Source organism: Magallana gigas, chromosome 3, assembly GCF_963853765.1.
Source record: "Magallana gigas chromosome 3, xbMagGiga1.1, whole genome shotgun sequence".
NCBI classification, from domain to species: Eukaryota; Metazoa; Mollusca; class Bivalvia; order Ostreida; family Ostreidae; genus Magallana; species Magallana gigas.
In genome coordinates this window covers 53,226,723-53,244,472 of record NC_088855.1, presented here as the reverse complement: position 1 = coordinate 53,244,472, position 17,750 = coordinate 53,226,723, and the positions used below count along the sequence as shown (strand labels likewise).

General features: G+C 33.9%; 2 protein-coding genes across 4 annotated transcripts; both read left to right on the top strand.

Annotated features, from left to right (window-relative positions):
* Window positions 1-71: 71 nt before the first annotated feature.
* LOC105345792 (uncharacterized protein C18orf19 homolog A) lies at window positions 72-2,214 on the top strand. Its single transcript, XM_011454088.4, has 3 exons — window positions 72-287; window positions 469-745; window positions 1,319-2,214. The coding sequence occupies exons 1-3, from the start codon at window positions 206-208 to the stop codon at window positions 1,848-1,850; spliced, it is 891 nt and encodes a 296-aa protein (XP_011452390.3). The 5' UTR covers window positions 72-205; the 3' UTR covers window positions 1,851-2,214.
* Window positions 2,215-5,334: 3,120 nt separating this feature from the next.
* Window positions 5,335-17,178, top strand: LOC105345791 (mitochondrial translation release factor in rescue). 3 transcript variants are annotated; one of them, XM_066080324.1, is made up of 11 exons: window positions 5,344-5,430; window positions 6,015-6,067; window positions 7,733-7,797; window positions 8,671-8,744; window positions 8,842-8,933; window positions 10,073-10,178; window positions 10,513-10,623; window positions 11,557-11,759; window positions 16,020-16,187; window positions 16,367-16,399; window positions 17,069-17,178. In XM_066080324.1, exons 3-10 carry the CDS (start codon window positions 7,757-7,759, stop codon window positions 16,391-16,393), a joined length of 822 nt encoding a protein of 273 aa, XP_065936396.1. In that variant the 5' UTR covers window positions 5,344-5,430; window positions 6,015-6,067; window positions 7,733-7,756; the 3' UTR covers window positions 16,394-16,399; window positions 17,069-17,178. The 3 variants fall into 3 exon arrangements, with proteins under 3 accessions (XP_034336240.2, XP_065936396.1, XP_065936397.1); XM_066080325.1 differs by lacking the exon at window positions 5,344-5,430 and adding an exon at window positions 5,572-5,593; XM_034480349.2 differs by lacking the exons at window positions 7,733-7,797; window positions 8,671-8,744; window positions 8,842-8,933; ... (4 more) ...; window positions 16,367-16,399; window positions 17,069-17,178 and adding an exon at window positions 6,988-7,319 and having other exon boundaries at window positions 5,335-5,430; window positions 6,015-6,586.
* Window positions 17,179-17,750: the final 572 nt, after the last annotated feature.

Sequence of the window (17,750 nt, the reverse complement as noted above, 5' to 3'; positions counted from 1 at the left end):
ACAACTTTAAAAGTATTTCATATGTATCATGCCAAAACAGACCAAATTTTAATGTCGTAAACATTTGACCTTCACATACGAAATGAAAGTAGCTACATGTAGGAATAAACAACGTGTTTTCGAGACGCTTTGCGTAACTGTTCATGTTTTGCGGTTGCATCAGTTAACGAGTTAAGAATGCTTTATATTTCGAATTACAAGTAAGATGATTGGAAGTCTTATTATCAAGCGTGTTGTGTATTCGTCATTTAGATTTGGAAATCTTCAAACCACATCTTTATGTCGGGGTAAGTCATGAGAATGAGAAAGTTGCGTAATTATGTCTGTTACATGTATATAAACTAATCATCCAATATTAAACAAAATTTTTAAAATGGTTCTAAAACAAATTTATTATATTGAAAATGATTAGAAGTCTGGCATAGAACTGTAGAACATGAAAAATTAAATAATTTGCAATTTTTACAGGATACCTGGTAAACAGTGAGCATTTTGCAAGAATTTCCACTGGTGTAACAAGATACGGCAAACGATGGCCATTTACTCACAATTTTCAACCTTTCAATCGAATGAGTCAGTCAGTACAAAATACCACCTCAAGTTCTGCAGTACCTGAAGAAAGTGAGAAGCTCTCAATATTACAGAGATTTAAGAGGACATACAAAAGACATGGGAAAATCCTGGTTGGGGTCCACATTGTGACTTCATTGGTTTGGTATGGCTCCTTTTACCTGACTCTATCCAGGTGAGTGTGACTTAGTTACCAGTACTCTGTAGAAAATGAGTACCGGTACAGTATCAGGTATGATCTTGACGAGATGCCGTAGTTTATACATGTTATGGACTAATTATGTTTTGCCTGTTTGGTCAAGGGTTTTAGGTAGAGTCTAACGCATCAAATCAGAAACCCTTGACTTGGTAAGATGACATTATTTGGACCCAGAAATGATCCTAAATTTTTATACCCAAATCTTCAAGTGTGGATAGGCAAGAATCAGTGCAAGAATTGAAATTAACTCTCTCTGTTTTTTAAAGTTACTCTCAATGAAAGCAGCATTTGATGGATGCAGTAGTATATACCTATTAAACAAAACATTAATTTTGTTTTTCCTTATTGGTGATTAAATTTGAACACTTTTCACACCCTTTAAAGTAATTGCGTATTGTATACAATGTATGTATTATTATAAAAGATACACTGGCAGCTTTAATTGAAATTTAATGTTGCGATGCCTGAGAATTCATTTGAATCTTTATTTTTTTTTTTTTTTTTAGCCAAACATATTAAAAATTACTTGTCATGAATGTTATTTTGCAGTGGTTTTGATTTGCCTGGATTTCTGGAATCTGTAGATTGGAGTGAAAGGGTTGTGAAGCCATTTGGGAACATTGGTATTGAAGTCAGTCTAGAAAAGATTGAGAAATTTGTGAATGTCATGAAAACATCCGGAAGTTATGCAGGGGCCTATCTGATGTACAAGATAGCCACTCCTGCCAGATACACAGTAACATTAGGGGGAACAAACTTGGTCATCAGGTATCTACGAAAATCCGGAGTAATGCCTGCAGTAAAGGATGTGGACAGACTAGGACATCTAATGAAGGAGTCCAGATCAGAGTTTGAAACTCGCATGAAGAAAAGAATGGCTCTAGAAAGGGGGAGATATGCCAGACTGAAGGCCCAGAGACCTGGCAGTAAAAAAGGAGGACAGTTGTTAATGAAAGCTCAAGAGTTCTATCAGAAACGAAGTGGAACAAAGAATGGGACTGTTCAGAAACAGGAGAAATGGATTTCTAAGGCAAAGGAGTTCTACAGGAGTCGTAAAAACCAAAAAATAAAACCAGGCTAAATCAAATACCTTGTACGTTTAGTTTTCCAGTTATAGTAATTGCAAATACAAGTGCAATATGCAAACAAACCCATGATTTACGTCAGACATATTGCATTTGCTTGTAAATGTCATGTAATGCCTGAACATAACATAAAATGTAATCTATGTAGTATATAAGGAAGGAAGAATAATGTGACATTTGATGCCTGACTTTTTAGCTAGTTATGCTTGCAATAATTTAACTAGGTGAGTGAGTTCATTCAAGTGATTTTGATTGTTAGATAGAATCAGTGTATGGTTTACCTATATGTTACAGTGTATGTATATTATATACAGAGCCATGTTCAGCAGGATTCTTGAAAGGGGGAAGGGGTAGGGGTAGGGGGAGGGGTAGGGGGAGGGGTAGGGGGAGCAACAACTTGCCATTTACTGTTTGTTTGTTTTACATCTTTTATCCTATCTTTGATTTGTGCCACACCTGTATATTCATTATATGCATATTTATGATACTGGAAACACCATACAGGGAAAATTTACTTTTTTATTTATATTTGTTCATGATTGCTCTTGAATTTTCAATTTGTTTATGCTTTGCATTCATTTGTTGATTGTGCATTTGAAGTTATTTCTTAATGGAAACACTTGTATATATATGTATTTCTACATTGTATGTATATATGTACATTTATATACTACTTTATTGAAGTAGGCTTTTAGTTTATATATCATCTATCTTCAACAATCAACATAAAATGAAATGATTATTGCTTCTAAAGCACGAGTTGGATAATTGATATCAATAAAAGTACAAATTTTTGATTGTTAAGCTGTTCAACAGTTGAATGTAATTTAACATTAGTATGGCATTATAATAAACGCAATTATAAGAACACAGTGATGACTGGAATATATTGTGATGTAATATCCTGTGGTTGGTCCAGTGGAGAGGACAACAACAAAATGAGGTATATCTACAGAGGACATCCACTGATGTGGGGTCACTAGACAAAGACTGCATATAGATATGAAACAAGGCTCCACCACATTTCCTCATCTAAAATGATCCTTAAATCTGAGGTTTTGCCTCATACACTTGTCTTTTAAGGAATTAGTAATTTCAAAGTGTTGTTGACTAGTATATGTATATAGATAAAACAACCCTGATAATCTTTTTTCTCTGAGGAAATATGGCATTTTTTTTAATCAATAGTGACATTGCTAATCAGATGAGTAATATGGCCCAGGGGCCTTTTGTTTTATTTTGTTATCATGACGGCACTACTCATTCATTCTCTATTTCTTTAAGCTTTGCAGCTCGTCAGATTATACAAATTAAACATTGTAGGGTAAAGGAATCAAAAGAACAACATCTAAAGTTAGTTACAGACATTGGTTCTTAATTTCATGCTAAAGTAACATATTTGCCGAGGTTACACATATCTTTGAAATTTTCGTTATTAAACAATTGCAACAGTTTGAACATCGATGGTTTCTCATAAAAATACTTTTTAATATAATTTTTACGGTATTCAATATAAACTGGACACACTTAAATAAAATGAAATTCATCTTTAACGTAGTTTTTACATGAAAAACAGTTCCTTTCAGGCTTTGGGCTCTGTGAGTATTATTGTACTTTCCAGTTTCGATGGCTTAACGATGAGAATACACTAACTTTCTAAGATACATTGAAGATGAAATCCATCAACTAAATATTTATAAAAATGACATTTCTGCGAAATCAATCTTCTATTTTACTAAAAATATCTTGTTTAGACAGGTCTGCGATTCATTGATTTATAACTTTTAGAGTAAGTGAATCAATTGTTTGTTTAAGTCCAGTATTTATTTCCGTGTAATTCGCAGTTAATGTACATTTCTTCGAAACACTTGGATAATGCAATTATTACAATATAACACCTCTTACCAAAATTTTAAAATTGAAAAAAGCCTCCTTGTAATATGAGTAATAATACTCATTTCAAGATGAAGGACAAATATCTTTGAAGATGACCCAATCTAAGGGATGATGTTTATTTTTCACCATGACACCATAACTCCTGATATCCAATTTTACGTGGGGATGGGGGTCAGGAAAGGACTATAAATACATGTATGTGGGTTCATCATCTGTCACACTTGTTAAAACTTCTTGTAAAACTTTACTTACGAAAATGCTTCTGTTTTTACTTACGAAAATGCTTCTGTTTGTGGTTCATGCTCGTATGAAGATAGAAAACAACGCAGAATTGAGCTAGTCAGCTAGCATTTCAGGCATCGGACCACCCCCACCCCCCTTGGCAAGCATAAATATCCCTTGAAACCCCCCTGGAAAAATTTCTGGATCCGTGCACGTGTAACTGATCATATTTTAATATCTCTCTGAAAATATTCAGTTATCCACAAAAATTGAGTAAATTACGTAACTTATCGCTATACGTATTTTGCACAGGAAAAAGCCAATTCTTTCAATGTTAGCTACCCGGTCTGGAAAATTGCAACCTTAATTATACCACACGCAACGAAGTTGCAAAGGGTAAAATTTTGATGGCCAGTTCGTCAGTCATTCCGTCCGTCTGTCAGGTTTTTGTTTTGTTTTTCTATTTTGGTTTTTTTTTTTTTGGAGGGGGGGGGGGGGGGTAAGCTTAACTCCTCCTAAAACAAAGCATGGAAATTCATAAAATTTGGAGGCATTTATGGCACGTGAATATGTGCATATTACAATGAAATTTCGTTCATGATTCTATTATTATTCTGAGAATTTTGCCCCTTTTGAACTTAGAGTTTTGGCCATATATTGAATATAGCAATGATCTGTTATTGCCGGTTTGTATACGCAACTACTCTAAAACCGCTCCATCGAATTAAGCGAAACTTTGTAGGTATTTAGGACACAGTTGAAATGTATAGATGCGTGCATATTACCAAGAAATTTCGATTCCATTATTTTTCTGGAAGTTTCAGCCCTTTTGAACTTAATTTTTTTTTAGTTTTTAAAGACAAAGGAATAGATGCACATAATTGAAGGAAGTTTTTAGCCGCTGATTTTTTGCGAGATGATTATGCTTATTACTAAATTATTTTGTGTATTTAATGCATACCTTGCCATTCATTATGTGTATCATTGTCAAGTAATAGGGGACCATGGGATATGTGAGCTTGCTAACTTTTTCTTTCATTATTACTGAAAGTTCACCAAAATGTAGAAGGTAAAGAATGTATGTCAGTAGCTCCCAGGTCGCGTCGTCCATCCGTATATACATGTATATACACTTTATTAATGAAAGTAACCACCAAAACTTTAAATAAACATTTAATCTTAGGTTTTTTCGCCAATACTGAACCCCCCCCCCACACACACACACACAACATACACGCATACTTTCTTAAGATAACACATTTCCTTGATGAATACATGATACATGCACGTAACTTAACAATAAAAAAATTAATATTAAATTAATTCATCCGTCCCCTTCACACTCCCCTCCCCCCCCCCTTTCGAAAAATGTGAGTTAACTTCGGAACTCCTCGAAGAGAAAGGATTCCCGAGGAAATTCGGAAACCAGGCGTTATCAAGTGTAAATCGGCCAATCTGGTAAGAAACACATGCAGAAATGTACGAATTTAGAGTATTTGGTAAAACAAGTGCAGTCTATACCAACAACATGAAGTCATTACCAACAACATTAAATATCAACAGATAGAAATTGATGTAACCAGAGGTTAAAAGATGTATTGTTGCGTAACAGCATGATGTGGTAATGTGAACTGTTGAAAGTGGCTAAGATGATTTGTTTTGCGCTTAGTATCTGGGTCTGTGGTCGCTATACTAACTTACCGGCGATCGAACCGTTCTGACCACCTCATTTCTTGAAAAGGGCGGGGGTGTGGGGGGGGGGTGGGGGTGGGCAAAGTCTCTAAAATTTTTAGTAAACATTTTTGTACCCATGTCTCTCCGCAATGTGGTATTTGACATTCGACTTATCTGTCACATTTGAAATTCGACTTATCTATGTCTACATGCCAGGTATTTAAGTTGACATGCAACTTATTTATGTCAACAATGTGCGATTGCCTTTGTCTTCACCTGGGCATGATGCAACTTATTTATCTCAACATCATGCAAGATAATTATGTTGACATGTTGACATAATATTTATATTTTCGGCTCTTTTTCAGTCAATACAAAGCTGAGCTCGAGGCCATTCATGGACTGTAACATACATTGATGTGTAAGTATAAAGCCAGAATTCTGAACATTGTAAAAGCATTCAGTCAAGAATTTATTGATGTTAGTCAACTGCAACAAACAGCTCTGGGCAGGGAGAATTCATAGATTTCTCTCAACAAATGGATGGGCAGAGGCCATACCTCCCTTGTCTTTCATATGGAATGGGAATCAACAAAGAGGATTCTGTCATGTTATTAGAGCCATGGAACGTCCAAGACTAAATATTTATCAAAATTTCCATATACTTTGTGCAAACAAAACCAACATTTGTTATTATCATGCTTGTGGGCGAATCATGAAACCCAAGTTATCTTCCTTGAGTGTTGGAATTTCAAACAATTTACCAGCTTGTTTCCAGCAGTGTGCTTGTATATCCAAAAAGAATTACAAGTTTCCGGAAATCCTTGAGAGAGATTTGGAGGAGAGCATTGTAAAGGGAAGTGGTCCGGGCGGACAGTCGGTCAACAAGACTTCCAACTGTGTGGTCCTCCTACACAAGCCATCAGGTATTGTGGTCAAGGTTAGTTTCATAATCCAATATTTCAGGTACCGGTAGGTCAAAATGTTAAACACTTAAATAAATGAGACTCTCTTTATCTATAACAACTTTCGGTGCTATGCATCTTATACTGTATGTACCGGTGCGTGTTCATTATTATATAGCATAGTATTATATTGACTTTGAATAACAGATATAGAATATGAATGTGACAAAATGAGTTACCCTTAAAGACCACTAAATTGACCCAGCAGGAATATGATCACAGATTCCTTAGATATTTGAATTTGATTTGATGTTTGATATCATTTTATTCTACAGCTAAGGTTGAAGAAAAATTAAAGGCATTTTGAATCATATTTTTTTTTCAACCTGATTTGATTTTAAAAAATTATAAATCTTTCTGTTTACTATATTTTTAGTGTCATCATACAAGATCTCTAGCGAAGAACCGCGAGATTGCCAGAGAATTGCTTCAGGAAAAGTTGGATGAATCAATTAATGGAAAAAACAGCTACTTAGCTCAAGTAATGCAAGAAAAGCGAGACAAAAAACTCAAGGCCAAACAAAAAACCAAGAAAAAATACCAGCTTCTAAGTGCTCAGAAGGACATGGTTCAGGATAAGGAAGACTTGATCAGTGAGTTGGAGACTGTTGATCCGGAGTCTAACCAAACTGACAACACTGGCATGGAAACTGTAGATAAAAAAACTGACAAGCAAACATAAAAAGTGACGTACATACATAACTTCCAGATTCCAGATCCCATATTTTTGAGTGATAGATGTTGACTTCATTTTTCCCTTTTCTTTGATATCATAGTACTTATTTTGTGTATTGTTCATTGAATTTGATATTTTTGTTTCACAATCAAAACAAGAGAAAAAAAAATTAAATTCAGATGTTAAAAAAGTAGCTGTTATGTTATTGGTGTTGAAAGAAAAGGATATCTAGTGAATTAGAGATTCTTATCAATTAAGAAATGGACACAAATTGTTGTAACTTTTTCATCTTTGAGGCGACAGCAGACCAATGATACATGTACAATGTACTTTAATTGGTATCTAGGGGGAAAATTGAAGTTAAAATTATTTTACTATATCAGAAAGAGTAGATGGACAAGAAGTGCTCCTCTGTTGTTAATGGAGTGATATGGTATTTTTATAGACTCGTGCATAGACTATTGCCACAATGACTAAGGAATCACATGGCTTTGTTGTGACCTCTGACATGTAAGTATACTCGAGCAAAATGTTCTGTATTTCTGAATATAAAAAAAACCCATTAGGTAATAATGATTGAAACAGCCTTTGTTTTCAATGACCATTTCAGTTTGTTTGTTCTACTCTAGAACTTAAAAATTTGACATAATTGATTTAACATTATGTCCCATTGGTGCTCTTTAAGGGATATAACTCTTTCCAGGGAAACTGATACTCTGTCGTGTAATTTATATGTCAAGTTAAGAGAAAATTTTTTGAGGGTCTTATTGGGTTGATGAACTGTAATGGACAGGATTCATGTAATGGAATTTATTAATAATTACCTGTAGAATATAATAACAATGGATAGACACAGTGTTGTGAAATTGAAAATGAATAGACATAGTGTTATAAAGTGGACTTTGAATTGACAGTGTTATACATGTATTGATAGACAATGAATAGACAATGTTTATAGTAAATGACTATAAATTTACATTTTGTAATGAACAATGGATAGACATAAAGTAAAATAATGGATAATGAATAGACACAGTGTTATGAAATGGACTATTGTATAGTTGATTGAACCATTGCACTGAAATGAAAAAAACCAAATATACACAGTGTAATGTAACGGATGATGAATTTTAACATTAATAAGTAGTAGACTATTAATAGACACATTGTTATGTAGGGGACAATATATGTACGACTAGCATTATGAATTGACAAACCATAATGTAATGAACTAAAAATAGAGAAAATGAAGGTACAAATAAGTTTAAATGAAACTCTTTCTTCAGTGGACCTTGAACTGTCACACACTAAATTTTGAGGACTATTAGATTACATTTGATTTGGAATGGATTGCAGGCCTTATGTTTTATTCAATACATTTAGATTTAATGGGCTTACAATTGATACAGATGAGCAAGATCTTAGCACTGAAGAAAATTTTGAGCCCAAATTGGCAGGTAGGAAGGAAGATTGATTCTTGGCATTCATGTATTTAATTTGCATTTGTTTATATGAGAATATCTTTTGATTGGTATAGTTTTATTTTTTCAACAGATGCCATTCCTCAGTGGAAAGGAGAGGGAATCCGTGGACTCTGGGTAAAGATTCACCTAGCACACTCTTTTGTTGTGCCTGTATGTAGCAAGGTAAGTTACTGTTATCTAGCTCAATAGTCCATGCAATAGCAAGGTAAATTACTGTTATCTAGCTCAATAGTCCATGCAATAGCAAGGTAAGTTACTGTTATCTAGTTAAATAGTCCATGCAATAGCAAGGTAAGTTACAGTTATCTAGCTAAATAGTCCATGCAATAGCAAGGTAAGTTACTGTTATCTAACTCAAAAGTCCATGCAGTAGAAAGGTAAGATACAGTTATCTAGCTCAATAGTCCATGCAGTCACAAGGTAAGTTACTGTTATCTAGCTCAATAGTCCATGCAATAACAAGGTAAGTTACTGTTATCTAGCTCAATAGTCCAGGTCATAGCAAGGCAAGATACTGTCATCGTACTAAATAGTCCATCTTTTGCATGAAAAGTTATTGTTATCTAGCTATGTAGTCCTTGCAATAGCAAGGCAAGTTACTGTTATCTAGCTCAATAGTCCATGCAGTAGCAAGGTAAATTACTACTATTTAGCTCAATAGTCCATGCTATAGCAAGGTAACTTACTGTTATCTAGCTCAGTAGTCCTTGCAATGGAATGACAAATTATTGTAATCTAGCTCAATAGTCCATGCTATAGCAATGTAACTTACTGTTATCTAGCTCAATAGTCCAGGCCATAGCAAGTTAAGTCACTTTTATCTAGCTCAATAGTCCATGCAGTAGCAAGGTAAATTACTATTATTTAGCTTAATTGGTTATTATATAGCAAGGCAAGTTGATATTATCAAGTATAATAGTCTATCATTTAGCAAGGCTAGTTTCTGATCACTTCTAATAAGAAATGACTTTAGTCAATAATGAAGTAGCCAGACAAGTTAATGTTTTCTAGCTTGCTCAATAGTCTTTGCAATAGCAAGGCAAGTTACTGACCACTGCTGATAAGAGATGACCATTGTCATTTGTGGAGTAGTTAGATAATTAAGTTACTGTTGTTTATTGAACAATTAAATGCTTTCTTTGGTGGTTATTGTGTGTAGATAAACAGTTAAATGCTTCTTTGGTGGTTAATAATGAAAGAGCAACCATTGCAGAAAATAAAAACACAGCCTGTGTCAGATTCATAATACAGTCTACATGTACAGTATATCCATGAATTATTGCTGTTGATATATGTTTTAGTTGGGTTTCGATTACAATCATGCTCAGTCAGGCTATGTGATGATGACAAAATGGCTTCCAGATGAAGAAGAAAACAAACTACCAGAGTACGCCAATCAGTTCCTGGGTATGGTACTATCAGTCAGTCTGTGCAAGATTGTAATTTTGTATATTCTGTCTTTCTTTATTTTGTTGATATGTACTGAAGTTATTGAGCATGTTATTACACATGGTTACAGACACACCTATCTGGCATGTGTTATTTTATATCTATATGGTAGCTAGTTTGTATGTAAGCTGTATACCTATTAGACACACATGTGCATCTATATCTAACAGATGTTTAACATGTTATATATTGTATATATTTGACAGTTGTCTTTAAATCTGTTAAACTTGTATATTGAATTTTTTATTCACAGTATATATTTGCTTGTATTTATTTATTTTTAATTTTTTAGGTGTAGCAGGATTTGTTTTAAATGAGAAAAAGGAGTTGTTAGTTATCAGAGAGAGGTTCAGTGTTATACAATCAAAGCCTTGGAAATTACCTGGCGGATTGGCCGATAAAGGTAAGCCATCACCTGGCTGTGTTACATTTAAGGTAAGTCATCATTTGGATATGTTACATTACCTGGGAAACTGGAAAATAAAGGTAAGTCATCACCTGGCTGTGTTAAAATTCAGGTAAGTCATCATTTAGGTACTGTGGAATCATTAGAATTCGTGGTGGCTCAATTTTCATGGTATTCGTGGGTAGCCCTTGCCCACGAATTTATCAATTAACATCCTAAACGAAAACTACTTATAAAAGATTCAGTTTAACATCAGAATATTAAAGCAGAGATATCCACAAAATTACATCCCAACGAATATGCAAAAAACTCACAATCCACGAAAATTGGCCCCCACGGAATTAAATGATTCCAAAGTATGTAACATTACTTGGGCAACTGACAAAGGTAAGTCATCACCTGAGTATGTTACATTACCTGGGCAACTGGCGAATTAAGGTAAGTCATCACCTGTGTATGTTATACATTACCTAGGCAAATGATAACCTTTTGTTGTAGTTGTTATATTGTCTGGAGGTCTGGCTGGAAAATGTTAGTTGTTGTCTGGGTAGGATATTTTTACCTAATAGAATGCTTATCAAAGATAACTTATCATCTAGGTAAGATCAATTTTCATAGATAATGTCATTTTGATGTAACTTTTTGATTTGTTTCTATGTACAGTTTAATGAATAAGGACTGTAATTCATATGTTAGATGGGGATGTTAATTTATTGAAAGAGGTACCCACAAAATCAATGAAAATTAAGCCTCCATGAGTATTAATGATTTCACAGTATGTCCAAAAGTTATTTGTATTAGTATTTATGTTCCCTGTAAACGGAAATAGGGAGATGTAGGTGCTTAAAATATAAAGAAGATGGCTGTCTCTGTCAATTGAGTTATGTATTTATCTTTCTTGAATAACAAGATGGCTGTCTTTGTTGTAAGGTGAGGACTTGGCGGTGACGGCGAGGCGCGAGGTTGTGGAGGAGACTGGGATAGAGGCGGAGTTTGTGTCGGTTCTCGGCTTCCGTCACCAGCACAACTTCCGATTCGGCTGTTCTGATTGGTACTTTATTTGTCTGATGAAAGCATTGACCACAGAAATAAAACACTGCCCACAAGAAATCGCAGAGTGTAAATGGATATCTGTAAGTGAGGATGGGGTTTCATGAAATTAGATAAAGCATTTGATAATTATAAAGATTAAATTTAATGTATCGTATGAAAACACATTCATGGAATGTAATTTTGTAAATTCATGATTTATTTTAAAGTGACCTACAAAGACCATACACATTGATTAAATAGTATAAACTGCTCATTTTGCCTAAAATAGATAAATAAATCTTTAAAAATCAGTCAACTACATCAATCTTTTTGTGTAATACTACATACCGGTAGTATAAATCTAAATATGTTTCCACTTTGGTAATTTCTGTGGGTATAACTACTATATTTGCAAAGTTTATGACTGTAATCATGACTATGTCAATATTTATGTTTATTACTGTGACCAAGACTATTTTCATCTCTATTTCAATTTCTGTGACTCAGACTAAGTCAATCTCTATGTGTATGACTATGACTCAGACTATGTCAATCTCTATGTGATTGACTGTGACACAGACTATGTTATTCTCTATGTGTATGGCTGTGACACAGACCATGTTATTTTTTATATGTATGATTGTGACATTGACTATATTGATCTCTATGTGTATGATTGTGACACAGACTATGTTATTCTCTGATTGTGACACAGACTATGTTATTCTCTATGTGTATGGCTGTGACACAGACCATGTTATTTTTAGCTCACCGAGACGAAGTCAAGGAGAGCTTATGCTATACCCTCGGCGTCGGCGTCGGCGTCCGGACCTGGTTAAAGTTTTTGTTGCAGGTCCTGTATCTAAGCTATTACTTGTCCTATCTTCACCAAACTTGCATGGATGATGCATCTGGACCTACCTATGGACTTGAAAGACTTGGATGCTGAATCTTGGTCCTAAATTTCAGATGCTGGAGGAGGTTAAGGTTGTTGGACCAGGTTAAAGTTTTTGTTGCAGGTGCCCTTTGATAGCAGTATCTTAGTTACTGCTGGTCTGTACTTCACCAAACTTGCATGGATGGTGTGCCTTATGATACTGATGCACCAGACAGGCTTGAGTGCTGAATCTGAGCTATAGGTTTCGGATGCTGGAGGAGGTTAAGGTTTTTGGAGCAGGTTAAAGTTTTTGTTGCGGGTACCCATTGATAGCAATATCTAAGTTACTACTGGTCCTAACTTCACCAAACTTGTATGGATGATGCGTCTTATGATACTGATGCACCTGACAAGCTTGAATGCTGAATCTGAGCAATAGGTTTCGGATGCTGGAAGAGGTTAAGGTTTTTAGAGCTGGTTAAAGTTTTTGTTGCAGGTGCCCTCTGATGATTAATCTTAGTTACTACTGGTCCTAACTTCACCAAACTTGTATGGATGGTGCGTCTTATGATACTGATGCACCTGACAAGCTTGAATGCTGAATCTGAGCAATAGGTTTCGGATGCTGGAAGAGGTTAAGGTTTTTAGAGCTGGTAAAGTTTTTGTTGCAGGTGCCCTCTGATGATTATATCTTAGTTACTACTGGTCCTAACTTCACCAAACTTGTATGGATGGTGCGTCTTATGATACTGATGCACCTGACAAGCTTGAATGCTGAATCTGAGCAATAGGTTTCGGATGCTGGAGGAGGTTAAGGTTTTAAGAGCTGGTTAGATAAAGTTTTTGAAACAGGTGCCCTCTGATGATGATATCTTAGTTATTACTTGTCCTTACTTCACCAGACTTCCATGGATGGTGTGTCTTATGATACTGATGCACTTGACAGGCTTGAATGCATAGTCTGGTTTCGGATGCTGGATAAAGTTAAGTTTTTAGGAACAGGTCACATGCTTAATAGATGATAGTACTATTTCAAACTTGCATAGTTGATTTAACTGTAATATGAATGAATCGCAGAGGTAGCTTCAGATGCAGAGCTTGATCTCCATTATCAAGGATGCTAAAAAATAAATCTTAGTTATTACTGGTCCTAACTTTACCAAACTTGAATGGATGGTGTGTCTTATGATACAGATGCACCTGACAGGCATGGATGCTGAATCTGAGCCATAGGTTGCGGATGCTGGAGGAAGATAAGGTTTTAATTGCTAGTGCCCTCTGATGATGATATCTTAGTTATTACTGGTCCAAACTTCACCAAAATTGCATGGATGATGCGTCTTATGATACAAATGCACCTGATGGGCTTGAATGCTGAATCTGAGCCATAGGTTTCGGATGCTGGATGAGGTTTAGTTTTTTGGAACAGGTCACATGTTTTATAGATGATAGCTTGCATAGTTGATTTAACTTTATTATAAATTAAATGCAGAGGTTGCTTCAGAAGCAGAGCCTGATCTCCATTATCAAGGATGCTAAAGAAATCTCCTACCTCACTCAAACCAGCTCGATAGATAGATGTGTATGTTGATAAATGATATAACATGATTCCTATGATAAAGTATTGTATGATATGAAACAATATTGTTTGATATGATACAATATGATATCATATGTTATATTATAAAAAGTTATACGATACAATATGATAATGTATCAATTTTTTTGATATTTTATGATATGATTATGTATCATGATATTGTTATGTATAGTATTGTATATTATGATACAATATTGTATAATATTATTTTGTATTTTTAATTTATTATTTTATCACATGATACAATTACATAAGATATTGCAAAATATTATATTGTATCCTATGATACAATATTGTATATTCTATAATATTGTATCATACAATATTGTATAATATGATATTGGTTTCAGTAATATAGAATTATATCACATGAAATTGTATTATATGATATTGTAATATTATATAATATTGTATCATACGATATTGTATGATATGATATTGGTTTATATGATATATAATCATATCACATGAAATTGTATTATATGATATTGTTATATATTTTATTGTGTCATATGATGCAATATGTATAATATAATAATGTATTTTATAATATTTTACCATATCACATAATATTGTATCATTTGATAAGATACAATGTTGGAATCAAATTATATTGTATTATATGATATAATATCATATAATGTATCAAATATGTTTCAGTGTCATTCAATACAATATCATTCTATATTATACAATATAATATTATGTTTCAGTGTTATGATGTATTATGTAATATGATATTGTAATATGATACTATATTGTATTATATTTTATGATATTGTATTATGTGATCAAATACAATAAGGTATAACACAATACAATGTCATATCATACGTTACAATATCAAATCTCATTATTGTTTATTACAGTATTTTATTTATTATATGATATATATTATATTAGAAATATGACATGATGCAATATTTAATTTTATATCATTGTATTGATTAACATATGAACATATGATTATCATAAAAAAATTTATCAGATGATATACGATATTTTGTCAAAACAGAATCCATGAATATCCAAGATCATAAAGTATGATTTTCATATAAAATGATAAAGGTGGTCTTATGAAGGTGATGTCTCATAAGGGTGATGCTCCGTCTCGGTGAGCTTAGTAATCTATGATTACCTATGTTTTATATGTATGATTGTGACATTGACTATATTGATCTCTATGTGTATGATTGTGACACAGACTATGTTATTCTCTGATTGTGACACAGACTATGTTATTCTCTATGAGTATGATTGTGACGCAGACCATGTTATTTTTTATGTGTATGATTGCGACATTGACTATGTTGATCTCTATGTGTATGGCTGTGACACTGACTAAGCCAATCTCAATGTGTTTGACTGTGACACAGACTATGCCATTATTTGCATGTATGACTGGGACACAGACTATGTCAATATTTATGTGTATGACTGGGACACAGACTATGTCAATATTTATGTGTATGACTGGGACACAGACTATGTCAATATTTATGTGTATGACTATGACTCAGACTATGTCAATCTCTATGTGATTGACTGTGACACAGACTATGTTATTCTCTATGTGTATGGCTGTGACACAGACCATGTTATTTTTTATATGTATGATTGTGACATTGACTATATTGATCTCTATGTGTATGATTGTGACACAGACTATGTTATTCTCTGATTGTGACACAGACTATGTTATTCTCTATGAGTATGATTGTGATACAGACTATGTTATTCTTTATGTGTTTGACTATGACACAGACTATGTTATTCTCTATGTGTTTGATAACATTGATCTCTTTGTGTTCTATGGTTGTATCTGTAGGTATGAGTAGTTATATCTATGTTGGTGCCTATGTTTTTTCACTATGGTGGTTTCAGATAGAAGAGTACCTATCCGACCCTCATCTTACAGAGGCTAACAAGTTTTTTGTCCAATGCTACCTCAACCAGCAGAAAAATGGTGGATTGACAATTAGCCCTACTCTAATAGATTCCTGGAACAAGAAAACACAACACAATATATACGCTGTTCATCCATTACCAAAAGTAAGTCTGCTCGTTTTAATTGGAATATATTTAATAGTTGTTAGCACCATTTATGTTTAAACAGAAGATACAGCAAAAATATACCACTCTGTGTTAAAACTGCATATTTGATGTTTTGAAATTCACTTTTGAAAAAATTTTCCATGTAGTTATAATGGTTTTATTTATGTTTTTTGCAGGAGTTTAATCCACATCATGGCCATTAATATATACAGTGGAGCCTCAGTTATCCGGACGCTTTCGTTCCCAAGTGCAATCGTCCGGATAGGTGAAGCATCCGGATATCTGAAATGTGTATATTGTTGTCATGAATGATAATGTATTTGTATACAATTGCTCCCAGTGTTGATACTAGGTTTTTTGGCCTTTCATACCATAGAACAACACATGCTAGAGTTGTCTGTTGATATGAACGTTTTACGATATAAAGAACTTTGCTTTATTTTATTATTTTGTCATGACATATTAACATGACAATAATGATAACCGAATCTAACTAAATTCTTTGTGTCTAAGTGTGAAATGTATGAGATACACTGTTGTTTGCAATTTTCCAATTTTTGAAATTGATTCGGGAAGTCAGTGTGTTTATACAAGCTACTAATAAGGGTCTAACACGTAAAAAAGGTGTGAAACTTAATTGACAGGGGTAATCTTTTGTACTGAGTAGGGTATCATCAAAATTTACCGTCCGGTTAAATGAAGCAAGATTAGCAGTAAATCAGTGTTTTGTGGTAAAAACAGACCGTCCGGATCCGGAACGCGGAATTCCGGATAAATGAGACAAAATAAGGTATAAAAAATCTGTTCCCAAATAAAATCGTCCGTAAACTGAAGCGTCCGGTTATCTGGCATCCGGATATCTGAGGCCCCACTGTATATAGTCAGATTTTACTTACCATGTATTTCTTTCTGTGATAACCAGACATTTTGCATTGACATCAGAACTTATTTTTAATCAGTTTTTACCCTGTAGTCAAATTGTAAAAAAAAAAAAAATATATTGAAATCTTTTTGTTTGTTTTTTTTTAACTCGTTTTAGCTCATGTAATAAATTCTGAAATTAAGAATTTCTTCAGATAATGCATTTCAGTATGCATTTATGTTTTGCATTTTTGGGAGTTGATTTTAATTAACTCTCCTATGTAGTTACTCAGGCAAACCAAAACTGAAACAGTGTTTGGACCTATGCACAAATCATCACTGCTAACAAGATTTAGTTCTTGAAATTAATCGACAAATTCGATGTAATGTATGCTGAAGCATTGTTTTTTCAAGGAAACTTATGTATAGATACCCTGAAAATAGTCAGATTTTAAATAGTTAGAATATTTATTATTTTGTGATTGTTGGTATTCCTACGCCAGAGTTCAATGTAGTCTCGTTCAACCAGACGCTTGGCTGTCTCCGTAAATCTTCGCCAAACTCTCTCTTGCTTGTTGGAGATTAAAAGAGACAGCCGAGCGTCTGGCTGAACGAGCCTTGAGTTCAATATTGCTTGGATTCTTACAATTTTTTAGAAATATTTCGATTATTGATACATAATTTGATGGAATAAATTCT